The following is a 17,484-nucleotide window of genomic DNA, read 5'->3' as shown; positions in this document are numbered from 1 at the left end:
TGAATAATATAAGTTAAGAGTTTGAAATAAAAATATTTTTTATATAAAAAATGATACTTTTTCACAAATAAATCAAAAGAGTAAAGGTTTTAAATAAAAACATTTCTTTTATTTTAAAAATTAAACTTTTTCACAAATAAACAGAACTTTTCATTTTTATTTCAGATTTTAAGGAATCACTGTACTTATACATATTTTGAACGTCCTGTTCAAAATCCACTTGTCAGATTAATAAATCAGTGCCTTTTCGTTTCCTCAAGAGCCATTGTTTCATTTTGTGTAGTCGCCTTTTGCGTCTTGTAACTGGTTACTGGATTTTAGCGAAACATTAAGCAATATCTAATCTAAGTACAAACACAATTTAACCCGTACATTTAACTAAAAATTGTGACGATAGCAAAGCCAAGTTAACAAAAAAACGAAATTGAAGAATTGCAAACTTTATTCAATGGTTTCTTAAAAAGGAAAAGAAAAAAAAAATGGAAAAAAATTTAAAAGTAAAGGTTTAAAAAAATATCGAGATGTTTTTTTTTTTTTTTTTTAATTGTTAAAAATGCTGTTCAAGGATTCAAGAAAATAAGAAGGGACCTAAATTAGGATGTAAAAAAACATATCCTAAAAATTCTGATAAATAAGACCAGTAAAGATAATGTTCTGTTTATTTATGTTTATTTTACTTATGAAAAAGTATTTTATCCGTGATTTAAAAATGTTCTGTTTATTGTTTATTTGTGTAAAAGTTCTGGTTTTTGTTTATTTGTGAAAAAGGTTTATTTTTAGAATAAAAGAAATTATTTTAATCAAAACTGTTAACTTATATTATTCATTTTTTTTTAATTGTGAAAACGTTCTGTTTCATAAGAAAATGTTACTTATCTTCAATGGCTTCTGGTTTGGGGAGACAAATGCAAAAGTGCCTTCTCCTTTGTGATTGTTTTTATATCAATGGTAATCACATGATCTTGGATTATCGCTACACAAGGGAAAGAGAGTACCAGAAATAAAATGTGTGTGTGTGTATATATATATATATATATATATATATATATATATATTTGCTTTCACAAATGAGGACACAGTCTTTAACAAATTCATCTACGCAATTCCGAACACCACTGTTGAATCGCCACGTCACACCACAAACAAATACCGTTGAATCAACACACACATTCACAAACAGGACCGAACAATCTTGCCGAATCGACATGATACGAGAATGCAATAACGCGAGACACGTTATCAAAGCAGTGTATTTTAAAACCTGCAAATCACTTATTATCTTGTTCTTTTCATAGCCGTTGGGCGAAACTAAATCACTTTGGGGTAAGATGGGTGTAGTTCATTAGTGAACTTGATTTGTAAACGAGTTTGGTTTTGCTGACGAGATTACCTCAGGTCCATTGATGATAGTTGGGATAGAGCACATGCTTCTGTTCAGATGTGCTAATGGTTATATCTCACAGGATTAGTGAATCTCTTGACAAAGGCTTCCTTTCTAGGGCAATTGCTCTTGACATATCAAAGGCCTTCGACAAGGTATGGCATAAGGGCCTACTTCACAAGATTTCTAGCTACGGTATAACTGGAAATGTTTTCTCAATCATTAAATCATTTCTCTCTGATAGATTCATAAGAGTTGTAGTTGATGGGCAGAAATCAGAAGCTCACAGTATTAATACTGGAGTCCCCCAGGGGTCCATCTTAGGCCCAACTCTCTTCCTGATCTATATTAATGATCTTCCAAATAACATCTTTACATCATTTGTAGACATTTACACTGATGACACCACTATCTACAACTGTAAGCGACCAAGTTCTCTCCGATTCTCTCTCCTCTGATCTTGAGCAAGTGGTACAATGGGGAAAGAGGTGGCTGGTTACTTTTAATGCATCTAAAACCAAGGTTCTATCTCTGCACCATCTATGCTCTGATGCCAATCTGGCATCAATTGAAATGAATGGCTCTTGTCTTGGGGAGGCCTCATGTTTTGACAAGCTTCTGGGCTTGACTTTTACTCCTGATCTGAAATGGAACACATACATTAAATTTGTTGCCAAGGTCACTGGAAAAATGGTGGGATCTTTCTATCGATCCAGTAGATATCTCACTGCTGATGCAATTCTCTATCTATATAAGAGCCAGGTACATCCGAGGATGGAGTACTGTTGCCACATCTGGGCAAGAGCTGCTAGAAAGGACTTATCCTGCCTTGATAAAGTTTAAAATAGACTTCATAGCCTCGTAGGGGATGTCCTTTTCTCTTCCTTGCAACCTCTTTCTCACAGAAGAGATGTTGCGAGTTTGTCTCTGCTTTATTGTTATTTTCATGGCAAGTGCTTGTCTGAGCTCCAATCTATAGTCCCTCCTCACCAAATTTTTACAAGAGACAACTGTCTTGCAGAAAACACTATCAGTAATTTCCCCCACTCTTTATCTGTGCCTAAATCTAAACATAGATTCCATGAACAAAGCTTCTTTAAGAGAAATGTCATGTTTTACTAGTATTTTGCTCAATTTTTATTGAGGCATGACTATGACTCAAATGAGACCACCACTGTAACATTGTACATGCTTACACACAAGGAAAGAATTTCAACTCTTGTTTCAGGTTTTCAAAAATTATCTTTATTCCTTCCTTCTCCCACCATGCGTGACTTCTCATTACGCACACTATTACACCATTTTATTTTTCATTCTAACTCAACATTTTATTTTTAACTAATAAAATAGTTACAAATAAGTTACAATAAAAAAAAATTATCCAAATAGGTAGAAGAGGAACTTAGCTTGCCTTTGGTAACATTCATATATTTTGTATTTATTTTTCTCACATTTTTTGCTTTGTTAGCTATTTTGGAAAATTACTGAATAATGTTGTAATTGATATTTGATATAATTTATGACTGATTTATGGATGTTAAAATAAATTATCTCATTCATTCACAGGAAACAGCAATAAAGGAGTAATAAATAAACAGCAATAAAGGAGTAATAAATAAACAGCAATAAAGGAGTAAATGCAGGAAGTTATTTTTATACTCAATTAAAAATTTTCATGTTAACCCTTTACCGCCTTTTTTATGCAATAAATAAAAATTTTTATCATGAAATCCAAACAACAGAGTTTGTGTACGCGAACATAAACTTCTCATTCACTTGTTGAATCATACATAGACCTCTACTTTGAAGACCAGTTGGGTTGGCAAACCATAAGAGTAAAAAATATTTCCTATACAGGTGTTTCCTATTTTGAAAGGCGATTTGAAAGTACAGTTTGCCGGTAAAGGATTAAAGACAAAATGTTGTAAATCATTTGGATTTCAGATGAGAAATAGGAATGCATTGAAACAGCAATAATGAAGTAAAGGCGGGAACCGACTGAAGAAGTTATTGTTCTATGCAATCAGAAATTTTAATTTCTAAATATTAATGAAACAATCTTAAAAATAAAATTTTGTAAAGCATTTGTATCTGGAACGAAAAATAGAGCTGCATATCTGATTCATTCACAGGAAACAGCAATAATAAAGTAAAGGTGGGAACCGGCTGAGGAAGTTATTGTTCTATGCAATCAGAAATTTTAATTTCTAAATATTAATGAAACAGTCTTAAAAACAAAATCTTATAAAACATAGAGATGCATAGAAACACTGCGGATGAAGTTTATTTTTGTGAATTGTGTAACACATCACTTGCAACAAAAGCGGATTTACAGAAACATACGCAAAGTCATGCTGTAAAGAAGAAGAAGAAACCTTTTTCATGTGAAGTCTGTATGCTATCATTTGCAAAACCAAGTCAGTTAAAAGTCCACATTCGGAGCCATACTGGAGAGAAACCTTGTTCATGTAACGTGTGCGGCTCAGCATTCACAAACAATTCGGATCTAAATCGGCACATGAAAATTCACGCTGGGGTGAAACCCTTTTCTTGTGAAGTTTGTGATTTAGCATTCACACAGAAGAGCAATTTAATCGCGCATGCACGAACACATAGCGCAGAGAAGCCATTCTCTTGTGAAGTGTGTATGTCATCGTTTGCAACAGCAAGTCAGTTAAAGACACACATACGGACACACACTGGAGAGAGACCTCATTATTGTGACACGTGTGGCGCATCATTCACAGAGAAAGGCAATTTAAATAAACACATGAAAATCCACAACGCAGAGAAACCTTATTCTTGTCAAGAGTGTGGCTCATCTTTCACGCAGAAAAGTAACCTAATGGCACACAGACGGACGCACACAGGTATTAAACCTTATCGTTGTGACGTGTGTTGCAGGTTGTTTACAACGTCGTCGCATTTGCGGAAACATATGCGATTACACACAGGTGAGAAGCCGTATTCTTGTGAAGTGTGCCATTCTTCGTTCACAACGAGTTCGCAGTTAAAAAGCCACAGCCGAACTCACACGGGTGAAAAACCTTACCGGTGTGAAGAGTGTTGTTTAGCATTTACAACATCGTCTAATTTAAAGAGACATAAACGATCGCACAATAAAAATACAAAAGAGAAGGTGGTTTAGGCTTAACAATGATCAATCAAGCCTTTAAAGCCACCACTATTAATTTAAAGAGACATAAGCGATTGCACATCTTATCAATCAGCAATGGAGAGCAGATCATTTGCCACAAACTCTTCATTAAAATGCAATCTGCGAACACACAATGGCAAAGACATACAGGCGGGCAGATACCTAAAAGGCAAAGCCATCAAGCCAGACATTTTAATATGGAACAAGCCCGAAAGAATTTTGCTCATTATTGATGTCACAGTCCCAAATTATTTGGGCCTTAATAGAGCTGAACAGGAAAAGATAACAAAATATCAGAACCTAAAAAATGATCTAAAAACGACATGGTCTCTGAAAGAAATAAACATTATACCGGTTCTGATAGGAGCAACTGGCCTAATAAAAAAGAAATCTTCAGAAATACATAGCAGCAATCCCTGGAAGACTAAGCTGTAGCAAAATACAGATAGCAGCTATAAAAAGAACAGCATCTATTCTTAAAAGAGCCCTCGGATGAGAATTGAATTTGTAATGAAATCAACTATTAGCTCCAAGAACTAACTTGAATAAACAAAACCGAAACCTTCTTCTGTTGTGTTGTTAGTTTACCAGAAAAAATACAGTACCTAGCCTTCCCAAATGGTCACCCATCTAGTATTGGCTATGCTCATTGTTGCTTAACTTTGGTGATCTAGATTTTTAAATTGAAATCTAATGCCTGATAAAGAGTTACCAAATGCATGATTGAGCATCACTGAGAAAACAAGACAAATAAAACTGGGGCCATCACACATCATTGTTTTGTGCTAATAGTAACATCAAATGGTTGGATGCATCTTGATCTTTTAAAACAAAGTTAAATAAAATTTTAAAAAGATAAAAAACTGCTCTCATAAACTTGAGCAACTATGGCCTAAATAGAGCTGAACACAAAAAAAAATGGCGAAATATCAGAACCTGAAGATTGGCTTGAAAGTGACAGTGTTCCTGTCACCTATTGTCTGAATGCAAGATCCTTTTGGCAGATGTCCACTACACAGCGCCATAACAAAGTACGTAGATGCCTTCATTGGAAAGTTGGCAGATAGATTACCAAACATCTGGGAACACTAACCATGAACATAAAAACAAACATTAACCCATAAAAACTAAAGTAAAGATTTCTATGACAATGACATTTTGGAAAGATAAAATAAGATCATAAAATCAGATATTCTTGAGTTGAAAGCCATGTTTAGTTTCAGAACAGTTTCCGATGGTTAGTTGTTCTATAAAAGTTCTGGGGGTGACTGGTTCTCAGTAGACAGAACAGTTTCTGATGATTAGGTGTTCTATATAAGTCCTGGAGGATTATTTCTCAGTAGACAGTTCTTGAGTTGGAAGCCACAGAGTAAAAGATTCTTCCTGTGTTGACACGAAGAAAACATATGCAATGTTGTTAAAGAAAAAGGTTTAATTTTTATGGAGCAATTCTGGTTTCTGATTGGTTGGTAGCAGAACGTGAATTAATTTGATTCGTCAGTTCTTAGCAGCATCGTTTATAGATAGAATCTTCCAACTGTGAGGGACCATACCCTTATTATAACTCAAATATATTGCAACAGATATTGTCATCTGAAAAAAAAAACCTGAAAGGACTGCTCTCATCATCAATGTAACTGCCGCGAACCTGTGATACAAAATGACTGATACAATAGACGAATCAACTGAATTGATGTAGTTTTAAATGGAATTCACATTCAGATTGGAAATAAGATACTTAGAATATTAAGATATTTTCCCATTTACTCTGATAATAAAATAAATTAAGCCACAAATACCATATATATTGTTAACTAAAACACTCCACCTTCACACATACATACACACACACACACATTATACAACACATTTATATACATCTGTCATGAATAACAATATATTATGTAAATAAGATATTTACTTTAAATGCCTTTGATAAAAAGTGATGATTCAGAATAAATATTTTATTACAGTAGCTTTTTAACCTCCTCCCCCATTCTATGTTTATTTGTGTGCATATATAAATAAAATCTTTGTTGACCAACACTTGCGTCCACCCTCTCCTTTAATAAAACTTTCCTTACTCTTAAATAGAGCTGAATGCAAAAACAATGACAAGATATCAGGACCTGAAGAATAACTTAATAGCACCGAATGAAAAAAGATCAGGATCTCCAAAATTATTTGAAGACAACATGGTCTCTAGAAGGTGTAAACATTATACAGGTTGTAATAGGAGATACTGATCTAATAAAAACATATATAAAAATATCAGGAAATAATAATATATATATGGGAGAGTTAAAAGAATAAGAATAAGGTCGATTCTTCGAGAGGAGACTTATTGGGATAATGCAAAGCTCAACAAATGGAGGTGGAGCTTATATAGAGTATCAATAAAAAAAAGAAAATGGCAATGTAAAAATACATACTAATGTACGTAGATTTATTCCTTTATTCAGTAAGGATGATACATGAATTAAGGGTGGAGGATAAGTAAAACTTTTATTACCATGGTATTTCGAAGCCTAATGCTTCTCATCAGAAGAAGAGAGAAGATGCTAGGTAAAATAATAATTGTGCAGTGAGAGATAAAATATTGAAACTGTTTGGGGAGAGGATGAGAGAACTAAAGTGATCTCTGTGATATAGGAGGAATATAGTAGATCACCAAAGTTAAACAACGTTGAGCCTGGCCAGTATTAGATGGGTGACCATTTGGGAAGGCTAGGTGTTGTATGTACCTTCTGGGAAGGTTGGGCGTGGGGTTATAACCCTCACCCTGAAAAAAAAAAAACTCCTTGCTACAAAAGCATCTACAAAGTTGTGAATGGCCTATACCCCTCCAGGGGCTCAAGGCTATGGATGGATAGAATGTAAAAGGAAACATTTTAACTCCAGAACGTTGCATGTAAAAATGAGGGGAGAAGTAAATGTGTTTGTAGGGTCTTTTGATTGACTAGTAAAATTATATTAATGTTCCTTGTTGGCAATGTGACATTTTGAATTTCGAAACCCATTTTATACTTTAATATTTCACATTAAAAATAACATTAAAATATGAAAATAAAAAAATGAAAAAATTGCGTCAATAAAAAATTAAAAGAATAACATTACACAAACAATAAATCAAACATCAAACTAATAAATAAATATAATTAACATTACACTAACAAAACATTAAAACGAGTAATATTACTGTTCAATTGTGTTTGGAAAACTATGGCTTACTGATCAAGCATGAGCGAAACTCTGCCTCCTTTCCCTTAGAGTTTGGCTTTCTTTATGTTACGTAAACTCTTGCTACTTCATAAGACTTATCTTGTCCTCCTCTTGCATCTTCTTCTCCTGGTTTTCCCATGCTGATAGCAGAAAGAGCCCATGTTTTGTTTCTTTGAAGTGAAAAATCCGAACTTCAGTAAAGTACAAATAGCAACCCTTGAAGAGAGAACATCTATTCTTTAAAATGGCACTCGGATATAAATTTAATGCATAGCAAAATAAAGTAGGGGCCATATAAAAAAGTCTATCAAGTTTTAAACCCCAAGAAGGAAAAAAGGGAGAAAGGCTATGTTCATCTTAATTTATAGATCTTCATTTCGAGTTTGTTTTATTTGAACACGCAATGGAATCACTCCTGGATACTCCACTGTTTGGAAATGTATAATGTCCACAAAGATATGACGTTTCTAAATTTTGGAGATGAGGATTAGTTATTTTTGTGGGGTACAAATCACTCCTATTTCAGAACTAAGTGGAATCAACCAGTCCAATAAATAACACTGGTTTCAAAGACTAAATGGGAGACATTCATACCATGTTTAACCGTATGCTACGAACACATTCCTCTCATACCACTTTAGTTGCTCCTGTATTCTTTATGATAAATACATATTATATTTTATACACTTTACACTACTTGTGGTTTCTTTCATTTGTGACCTCTAGCACGGGTCTACAACAGTTATATTTGACTCTTTTTAGCCTATCGTCTTCATTTGCTCACTTTTGGGTTGATCATATATTTAACATTTTTGTTTGATGTCTAATCCCAGTCTTAATGATGGGACTTTATTTAAATAACAGTTATTCATATTATTTGGATCCATCAAACTACTATTCTCATCTTGAGTTTGATTTTCACAACGATTTGGTTGATGTAACCTCCGACCTTCAGGTATATCTTGTTGAACTCGGAATTTTGAATGAAACCCTTTATTTACTTCACAGGGGTAGCATGCTCTTGTTCCATCAGCCATGACTGGATAGAGGTCCTAAGTAATTCGCAATTGTATTTTTTGGTCACTCACACTGAGAATTGAACCTTCAACTTTCAGGAGAATATAACTTTTTACAATTGATTTTCCCAAGTACTCTAACCACTGCGCCATGGGTCCTTGTGGAAAAAATACAATTGCGAATTATTTAGGACCTCTATCCAGTCATGGCTGACAGAACAAGAGCATGCAACCCCGTGAAGTAATTAAAGGGTTTAACTCAAAATTCCTTCCAAAATTCAACAGAAGCATTCCTGAGTTCAACAAGATACACCTGAAGAAGGTCGATGGTTACATCAACCGAAATGTTGTGAGAATCACATTCAAGATTAGAACAGTAGTCCGATTAATCCAAATAATATGAGTCTACAAAGATATTATTAGATCATTTCTCGAGACATAACTGACCAGATGGAACCCAGATGACATCGCTATATAGAAGGGAAAATGCAAACCACAAAAATTAAAATTCAATAAGGTACACCTCTCTTCCCTTGTGAAGTTACAAGCTATTTTGGCCATTATGACCTTCAATCCAAAGCTTATAATAGTGTTTGATGGCAGCGACTTCAAACAATCACTAGTGAAATGGCTGGAGAAAGCTGAGCTAATATGTCATCTGAGTTGGATGAAACATCTAGAGTGTGTCATCCTAATGCACTTCTCAAGCGGCACATATGCTCTGTACCAGCAATTAAGGGACAACATCTATTCTCAAAATGGCTTTCTGGTATAAACTTTACAGAATCAACTAGAAGATGACATCTTGATCTTTTCAAACTAACTAAAGTAAAATATAAAAGTTGATCAAGTTTCAGACTCAATTGTAACTTGGTTGCTAATATGTTAACACAACGGGACCCACACGTTGGATAAAGACAGTTACAAGGAAACAAAGACAAGGAAAGAATGCGGGTCACTTTCTTTTTAAACAAAAGTTTTTAATTCTTGCCAGATTATTCGAGTCATGTTCCAAACACATGCTTTTCCTCTCCTTTGTCTCTCTCGAATCTCTTTCAAACACTGCTCCCATCTCTCTGAACATGTGTCCGTTTTTATTATCTTGTTCTGTTACACAATGAGGAAAAATGGGAGAAAAGTGTAGCAAAATGTAGTAGGCAAAAATCAGGAACAAAGATAGGAAATAGTTTCGCCCTGCACCGCCCACCTCTAGAAGAGAGGGATTTCTTGGCTGTAATGACCGTAGAGAAAGAAGGAGACAGAAAAAAAAAAGGCAGAAGAAAACTTGCTTCTCGCAGATTAGTGGTTCATCACAAAGAACAATCCCACCACCAGAACCACCTACACACAATCTGCAGGACACTGCCTGACTGCTTCCCAGCATCCTGCCTTAATAGCAGCTGAGAATTATATATTTGCATAATTGCACGAGAGCACACGCGATTCTGCGAGAATTGCATGGGGTCAACACCAATAAAAACCCACAGACGCCATCTTGGAACTCTCTTCCCCTCGGCCTGCAACACAACAACAGACGTATCCAAGGTAAGCTCTTTATTTCCCCCCATTTTGATTATTGCCAATTCCGCTACAAAAAGTTCATGTAAACTTATGGATCTTCATTTAGCAAAAGAGTTTGTTTAGTTTTCTTTATGCGAACTCCCCCCCCCAATACTTTGTTGCTTAAAACTATATAATATCCACAAAGAGATGCAATTAACTAGATGGAACCCATTAATCACACATTGACAAACATTAAGATTTAAAAAGAAATATTCCAAAGAGACCATTTCATCCCTGATTTTCAACTTTGCAATAGATCCACCGAGTAAGCTATTTAAATCATCCAATGCTGGATACAACCCTAGACGGAGCAAAAAAAAAAAAAAAAAATTTAAAAAAATAAACCATCTACTTTTTATTCAAGGGACTTTGTAAAATGAACAAATCGTTTTTCAAGACGTGTTTTTATATAAAGTGTTTGCTACTCCCTGTCGGACTGAAACTTATTTTATAAAACACGGCATTAAAATGTTTACACATCTACTGCAATAAATGTCTAATAAAAATAAAATATTTCAAACAGTTCCAAATGTTATTTTTTTAGCAATATCAGGATGAGTTCTTTACAATTCCTTAATGGGAAATGTGTAGTTGATTCTTATACCATTTTTTTTTTGATTGAAAAGTTACTACAAAAGTGATTTGTCAAAACACTTTAAGGAAATTATTTTATTACAAAAGTGAAGAGATTCATAAATGTGAACATATATTATTTAAACATTTTATAAATTTAAATTGTAATGTGTTCATCTACTTTAAATAAAACATAAGCGATGTTACCCTGATCGATATGGTGGCAAGAAACTAGATCGGAAAGTGAGGATCACTTCTAAGAACTGGAATATGCCCAAACAAAAACAAAGGTCAGCCACCTCTTCTGTTGTGTTAGTTAAGTCCCTTGGACAAATCGGAAGTTAGGAGGAGTTACTTCCCTTGTGCACTTTCTGTCATGGCGTATTTTGTAAATAAAGCCTGTATTTTTTAGGTCTCATGCTTTCTTATCCATTCTGTATCACAACCATCCTATCGGATTACCCCCCCCCTCCAACATAACTTCTGTTCAGGCAAACAAAATGTTCCAGCCCCAAAATTAACTTATCAGTCTGAAGAGTTTTAACAAGGCTGAGATGGAATACACGAAAAAAATTATCAGCTCTCATTGAAAATAAACAGAGTCTGTTGAAAAACTTGAAAAAAATTACCATAACTGACCAATGTACCACCTCAAGAACACAGGCAGAACCACGCCACCATTCAGACTGTCTGTATCCACGGCACCTAAATATGCATCAACTTTAATATCCAGATTGCCTTTGTTGAATGATTTTCTTGCAAATCTTTCACTACCAGCAAGTAACAATGAAAAAACCTCAGACAGTCTCTCACTGGACCTTGGTTCTTCCCCAATATATCAAGGGTCCTGGTTCCTCCTCCATATCCAGTGCATGGTATATGCAGTTAAAGATGACTGATAAAATATATAAATCTATACTGTCGGCCTGAGAGAAGATTAGCTTTTGTGAAGTGGTAGGCTAGTGTTGATTAATGATTCAAAGAATTTAGTAGAGGAAAAGTTAGTTCTTTCACCAGAATTCTTGCATACTAATTCAACAGTTTTCTAGTGAGTAGAATACATTTAACATATAAGAAAGTCATGATATGCGCACCAGGAAAAGGAGCACCTCTTGACCCGAGGTTCCCCGGACCCTACAACCCATGGTGCTTGAGATTTAAGAAGACCGCATAGTGGGTTGGTTGGTTGGTTGGTTTTGTTTTACAGCATATCAACCCTTTTCAGGTTATTTAATGCCGAATCCAAAGATTTTGAAGAAAAATGTTTTAATAGAATATGTTTGTTGTTTTCAAGTCGGTTTCTATTTAACCCATAACAGGTACTACCACTCCGGGTCAGAGTGGACCTGGGAGCAATGGCAATTAAAGGGTGACTCCAAACTCCCCAAAGCCCGCAAGCTGGGGCCTCACCACTGGATATAGTTTAAGGTCATATCCAGGACCCCGCATAGTGGGTGTGCTTTCTCAGCATAGTTGAGAATGTATGGGGACATCTTTATTTCTGAGGGGGGGGGGCTTTATTCTGAGAATATCGACTGAAGTAAAATTAAATGAAGTCTTTCAAACATTTTTTAATAAAAAACTTATTGAAAGCAATATTCAAATAAATTTTCAGCCTGATGAGTAAATTAGTAGTCTTTGTTCCTTTACTTTCATACATGTCGACCATTTTGTAAAATATTGTGCTATTGAATGAAATATTGAAATAAATTGACTTGTGCAGTTTGCTGAATACAAAACGACATTGCATGAATACAGTACCATACATTAAAGACTATTAATTTTCAAGTTTAAATGTAACATTAAAATTCATTTGACGCTCTTCTGGATACAAGGCAGGCTGTTAAAATCGTTATCTGGTTACATATCCCTTGTAAACGTGAGTTAATAAATTAGTTTGAATTATTACATGTTCAGCATGTTGTGATTTATTTGATCTGCAATTAATATCTCGTATTACACAACATTATGAATGTTTACACAAATAATTGATCATAATATAAACCAAAGGAGAAACCAAATGTGAAGGAGATATTAAATATTCCAATTCATTGTCTTATAAAATGATGATACATTAACAAAAACAGTGACATATTAAAAACATTTTTTTTTAATAAATAATTCAAATCACTCCAAATTAAAAGAAAAGTAGATAAAAATGCGCTGAGCTGAGATATAAAAAAAAAAAAATGGTTTCATCATAATATAAACAAGAGAAACCAAATGTGAAGGAGATATTACAGAAAAAAAAAAATGGTTTAAACTGATTTCTTTGTCAATTCTAACAAGTTGCAATCGCAGCTTCCAAATTATAGTCGAAATTACCCGAATATACTGAATTATTAAACAATCTTTAATCGTGTTACCAGCTGAAATTTTTCCGCCATCTTGTTTTAAACTAAAACGGAAAATGACTTCCCTTTTGAATTCTCCTGTTTGACAATCGTTTTCATTAAATTCTATTTATTATTTTCTTTAATAAATAACTTTCTATCTCATCGATTTTCATAATTTTGAGATAAAATCATCTTAAAAATACGAGGAATATGTAGATACTATTGTTTTCATGTGATATTCAGTTTTAAAATTTCCGAAATTTCCTCCCAACATGTAGAGGCGCCGATCTTTTATTTACGCCACCATGACAGTGCACTCCTCTCTTTCATTTATGAAGAGCTCGGGTCAAGGATAGATAATTCATTATTAAGTTAACATTATTATTATTATTATTTTATTTGAACTGGAATGCCTTAAATCTAGAGGGTAGTCATCTGTTACAGCAGGCCTAGACTCTAGTCCTTTGTTCTGTGTTATCTCTGTCGTTTGTGGAGTTTCATTCTCTATTTATGTTTTGGATGCGGAAGTTGGTGCTGGCATTATTTGTTTTTGATGGGGTGGGCTTTCTAGGTGTACTGGGTTGGGTAGGATAGGCGATTGTGGGGCATGAATGCCCATCTTTTCGTTTGGTAAGTCGTCTGGTATGGTATCATCATGGGCCACGTTGTGGGTACCTGTGTTTATTTTGCGGAGGTAACGGCAGTTTTGGAGGGTGATTCTCCTGCTGCCATCGACCACGATGTGGTATTGTCTGTGGGGGAGCGTTTCAACAACTGTGCCTGTGTTCTCCCAGTATAGGGATCTGTGTCCATATTAATTTTGAATTGACAGATGTTATCCAATTTTTAGTGGGTTGAGTTGTGTCCTGTTTTCAGTATGCTTAGAGTTGTATGCACTGCTGGGTGATGGCTCTCTAATGCATAGTGGTGAGTTCCAACCATTCACGGCGGAATTTTGTTAGGTTTGGTAAGTGGTTATTCATAGGGTGAGCGAATGATAGGTGATGCACCTATGTTGGATGGTGGTATGTTGCAATGGATGTAGCTGCCTTCAGTTTTAATTACCACTTCGATACGTGTTCGAAACTGGGAGCATGCCTTTTTCACAAATGCCGGCAGTAGCTTGGTGAATACTCGGTGGATAGTGGTGATCATGCTGGCTTTGGTGTTGTGGGAGATCATGTAAATATATATATATATATATATATATATATATAGGTATATATACACATATATATATATATATACATATATATAGGTATATATACACATATATATATATATATATACATATATATAGGTATATATACACATATATATATATATATACATATATATAGGTATATATACACATATATATATATATATATATATATATACATATATATAGGTATATATACACATATATATATATATACATATATATAGGTATATATACACATATATATATATATACATATATACATATATATAGGTATATATACACATATATACATATATATACATACACATATATATATATATATATATATATATATATATATATACATACAGCTTGGTGAATACTCGGTGGATAGTGGTGATCATGCTGGCTTTGGTGTTGTGGGAGATCATGTAAATATATATATATATATATATATATATATATATATATATATATATACATATATATAGGTATATATACACATATATATATATACATATATATAGGTATATATACACATATATATATATATATACATATATATAGGTATATATACACATATATATATATATACATATATATAGGTATATATACACATATATATATATATACATACATATATATAGGTATATATACACATATATACATATATATACATACATATAGGTATATATACACATATATACATATATATACATACATATAGGTATATATACACATATATACATATATATACATACATACATACATATAGGTATATATACACATATATACATATATATACATACATACATATAGGTATATATATACATATATATACATACATACATATATATATATATATATATATATATATATATATATATATATATACATACATATATATATAAAGGCTTCCTTGAGTCTTGACAGACTATGGATACCCACTGTGAGGGTGCCTGCACATGAAATTTTTGTGGCAATGCCGAGATAAGCAGAAAGCACATACAGCGCCTAGAATTCACAAATGATCACCCATCTGGTACTAACCAGGCTCAGCGTTACTTAACTTCAATGATCTGATGAGAACCGGTGTGTTAACATTATTATGCCATATAATAAATATATATATATATATATATATATATATATATATATAATATACATATATATATATGTATATTTCTATACATATATATACATATATATATATATATATATAATATACATATATATATATGTATATTTCTATACATATATATACATATATATATATATATATATAATATACATATATATATATGTATATTTCTATACATATATATACATATATATATATATATATATATATAATATACATATATATATATGTATATTTCTATACATATATATACATATACATATATATATATATATAATATACATATATATATATGTATATTTCTATACATACAGTGATGATCATATTTATTGGCACGGCAAAATAAAAGTTAAATTTTGGCTAATAAATTCTAAAAAAGGGATTAAATTAAAGAAAATAACAAAGTATATTATGTATTTTTAACTGGCCTTTCCGATGCAGCAATCGGATTTTAGAAAAAATAAATAACAAAGGAACAACAAACATAATTGCAAAAAACCCTTGTTCAAAATTATTGGCACGGCTTTGTTTTTCTTTTAGTATCAGTATAATATCAATCAATTTCCGGTTTACGTGCTTTCTGAACTTTTTTATAGCCATATTATGCTTGTTTAACGCTAATTCAGTGAATAATTTTTTTCAGATAATTTTTAGATAGCGATTTATTTAAACTATTATAAGTGACTAAATTATAATTTTCAATCGCCATGGTTAAAACTAAGGAACACAGCGAAGACGTCAGGAAGCTTGTTGTAGCATGCCATACCAATGGGGAGGGCTATGATAAGATTTCAAAGAAGCTAAACCTTCCCAAATCCACTGTTAGAGCCATAATAAACAAGTTCAAATCGCAAAGCCACGTTATGAGTTTAGAGGGTAGAGGGAGAAAAAGGATTCTTTCCCCAAGAGATGAACGGAAAATTGTTCGACAAGTAAAACAAAACCCAAGGATCTCTGTTAGGGAGATTGTTGATGAACAGAGCACCTCTGGAGTGAATGTATCTCGACATACAGTTGGTAGAGTTTTGAAGAGAGCTGGTTTAAAAGCATGTCGTCCGAGAAAGACTCCCTTATTGAAGCCTATGCACCTGAAAGCAAGGCTAGCCTTTGCAAAACGTCATATTGATAAAGATGTTGCATTCTGGAAACGTGTTCTATGGACTGACGAAACGAAAATAGAGTTATTTGGCCATAATAAAGTGTCTTATATTTACAGAAAATCTGGCGAAGCTTTCCTGCCTAAGAACACCATACCCACAGTGAAGCACGGTGGAGGCAGTTTGATGTTTTGGGGATCCTTTGCTGCCTCTGGACCAGGGCGACTTGTTAAGGTCACAGGTAGCATAAAAAAGGAAGATTATGTTAAAATATTGGATGAAAACCTGAAAGACTCTGCTAAAGAGCTCTCACTTGGTCGTCGTTGGTGGTTCATGCAAGATAATGACCCAAAGCATTCGGCTAAACTGACTAAGAAATGGCTTGAGGACAATCATATTAATGTTTTGGAGTGGCCATCACAAAGCCCAGACCTTAATCCAATTGAAAATTTATGGAGAACATTAAAATTGAGAGTAATGCAAAGGAAGCCTAAGAATCTTATTCAATTCTTATTGTCAGGAAGAGTGGGCTAAAATTACTACTGAAGAGTGCAACAACTTGGTTGTAAACTATGAAAAGCGACTGAGGAAGGTAATCAAGGCCAAAGGCTATACAATTGATTATTAAATAAATCGTGCCAATAATTTTGAACAAGGGTTTTTTGCAATTATGTTTGTTGTTCCTTTGTTATTTATTTTTTCTAAAATCCGATTGCTGCATCGGAAAGGCCAGTTAAAAATACATAATATACTTTGTTATTTTCTTTAATTTAATCCCTTTTTTAGAATTTATTAGACAAAATTTAACTTTTATT

General features: G+C 33.4%; 2 protein-coding genes across 3 annotated transcripts in view; both read left to right on the top strand.

The window, feature by feature from the left end:
- Positions 1 to 7,125, top strand: part of LOC145263299 (uncharacterized) — a 44,492-nt gene extending 37,367 nt beyond the window's left edge. The window contains exon 5 of the mRNA XM_080120379.1: positions 3,637 to 7,125. Within this exon, the coding sequence (XP_079976505.1) occupies positions 3,637 to 4,529 (893 nt within the window). The 3' untranslated portion in view covers positions 4,530 to 7,125. The remainder of the gene's footprint in view (positions 1 to 3,636) is intronic.
- LOC145263219 (uncharacterized) overlaps positions 1 to 17,484 on the top strand; it is a 53,090-nt gene that overhangs the window by 541 nt on the left and 35,065 nt on the right. Inside the window, exon 1 of one of the 2 annotated variants that reach the window (XM_080120304.1) lies at positions 9,081 to 10,321. The exons of the other annotated variant lie outside the window; for it this stretch is intronic. The gene's annotated coding sequence lies outside the window, so the exon portion shown is untranslated. Of the gene's footprint in view, positions 1 to 9,080; positions 10,322 to 17,484 lie in introns of those variants that run through there. 2 annotated transcript variants of the gene reach the window in all.

Source organism: Euprymna scolopes, chromosome 38 (assembly GCF_053919585.1).
Source record: "Euprymna scolopes isolate OS-2025 chromosome 38, ASM5391958v1, whole genome shotgun sequence".
NCBI classification, from domain to species: Eukaryota; Metazoa; Mollusca; class Cephalopoda; order Sepiida; family Sepiolidae; genus Euprymna; species Euprymna scolopes.
The sequence above is the reverse complement of the archived record's forward strand: the minus strand, read 5'-3'. Positions and strand labels throughout refer to the sequence as shown.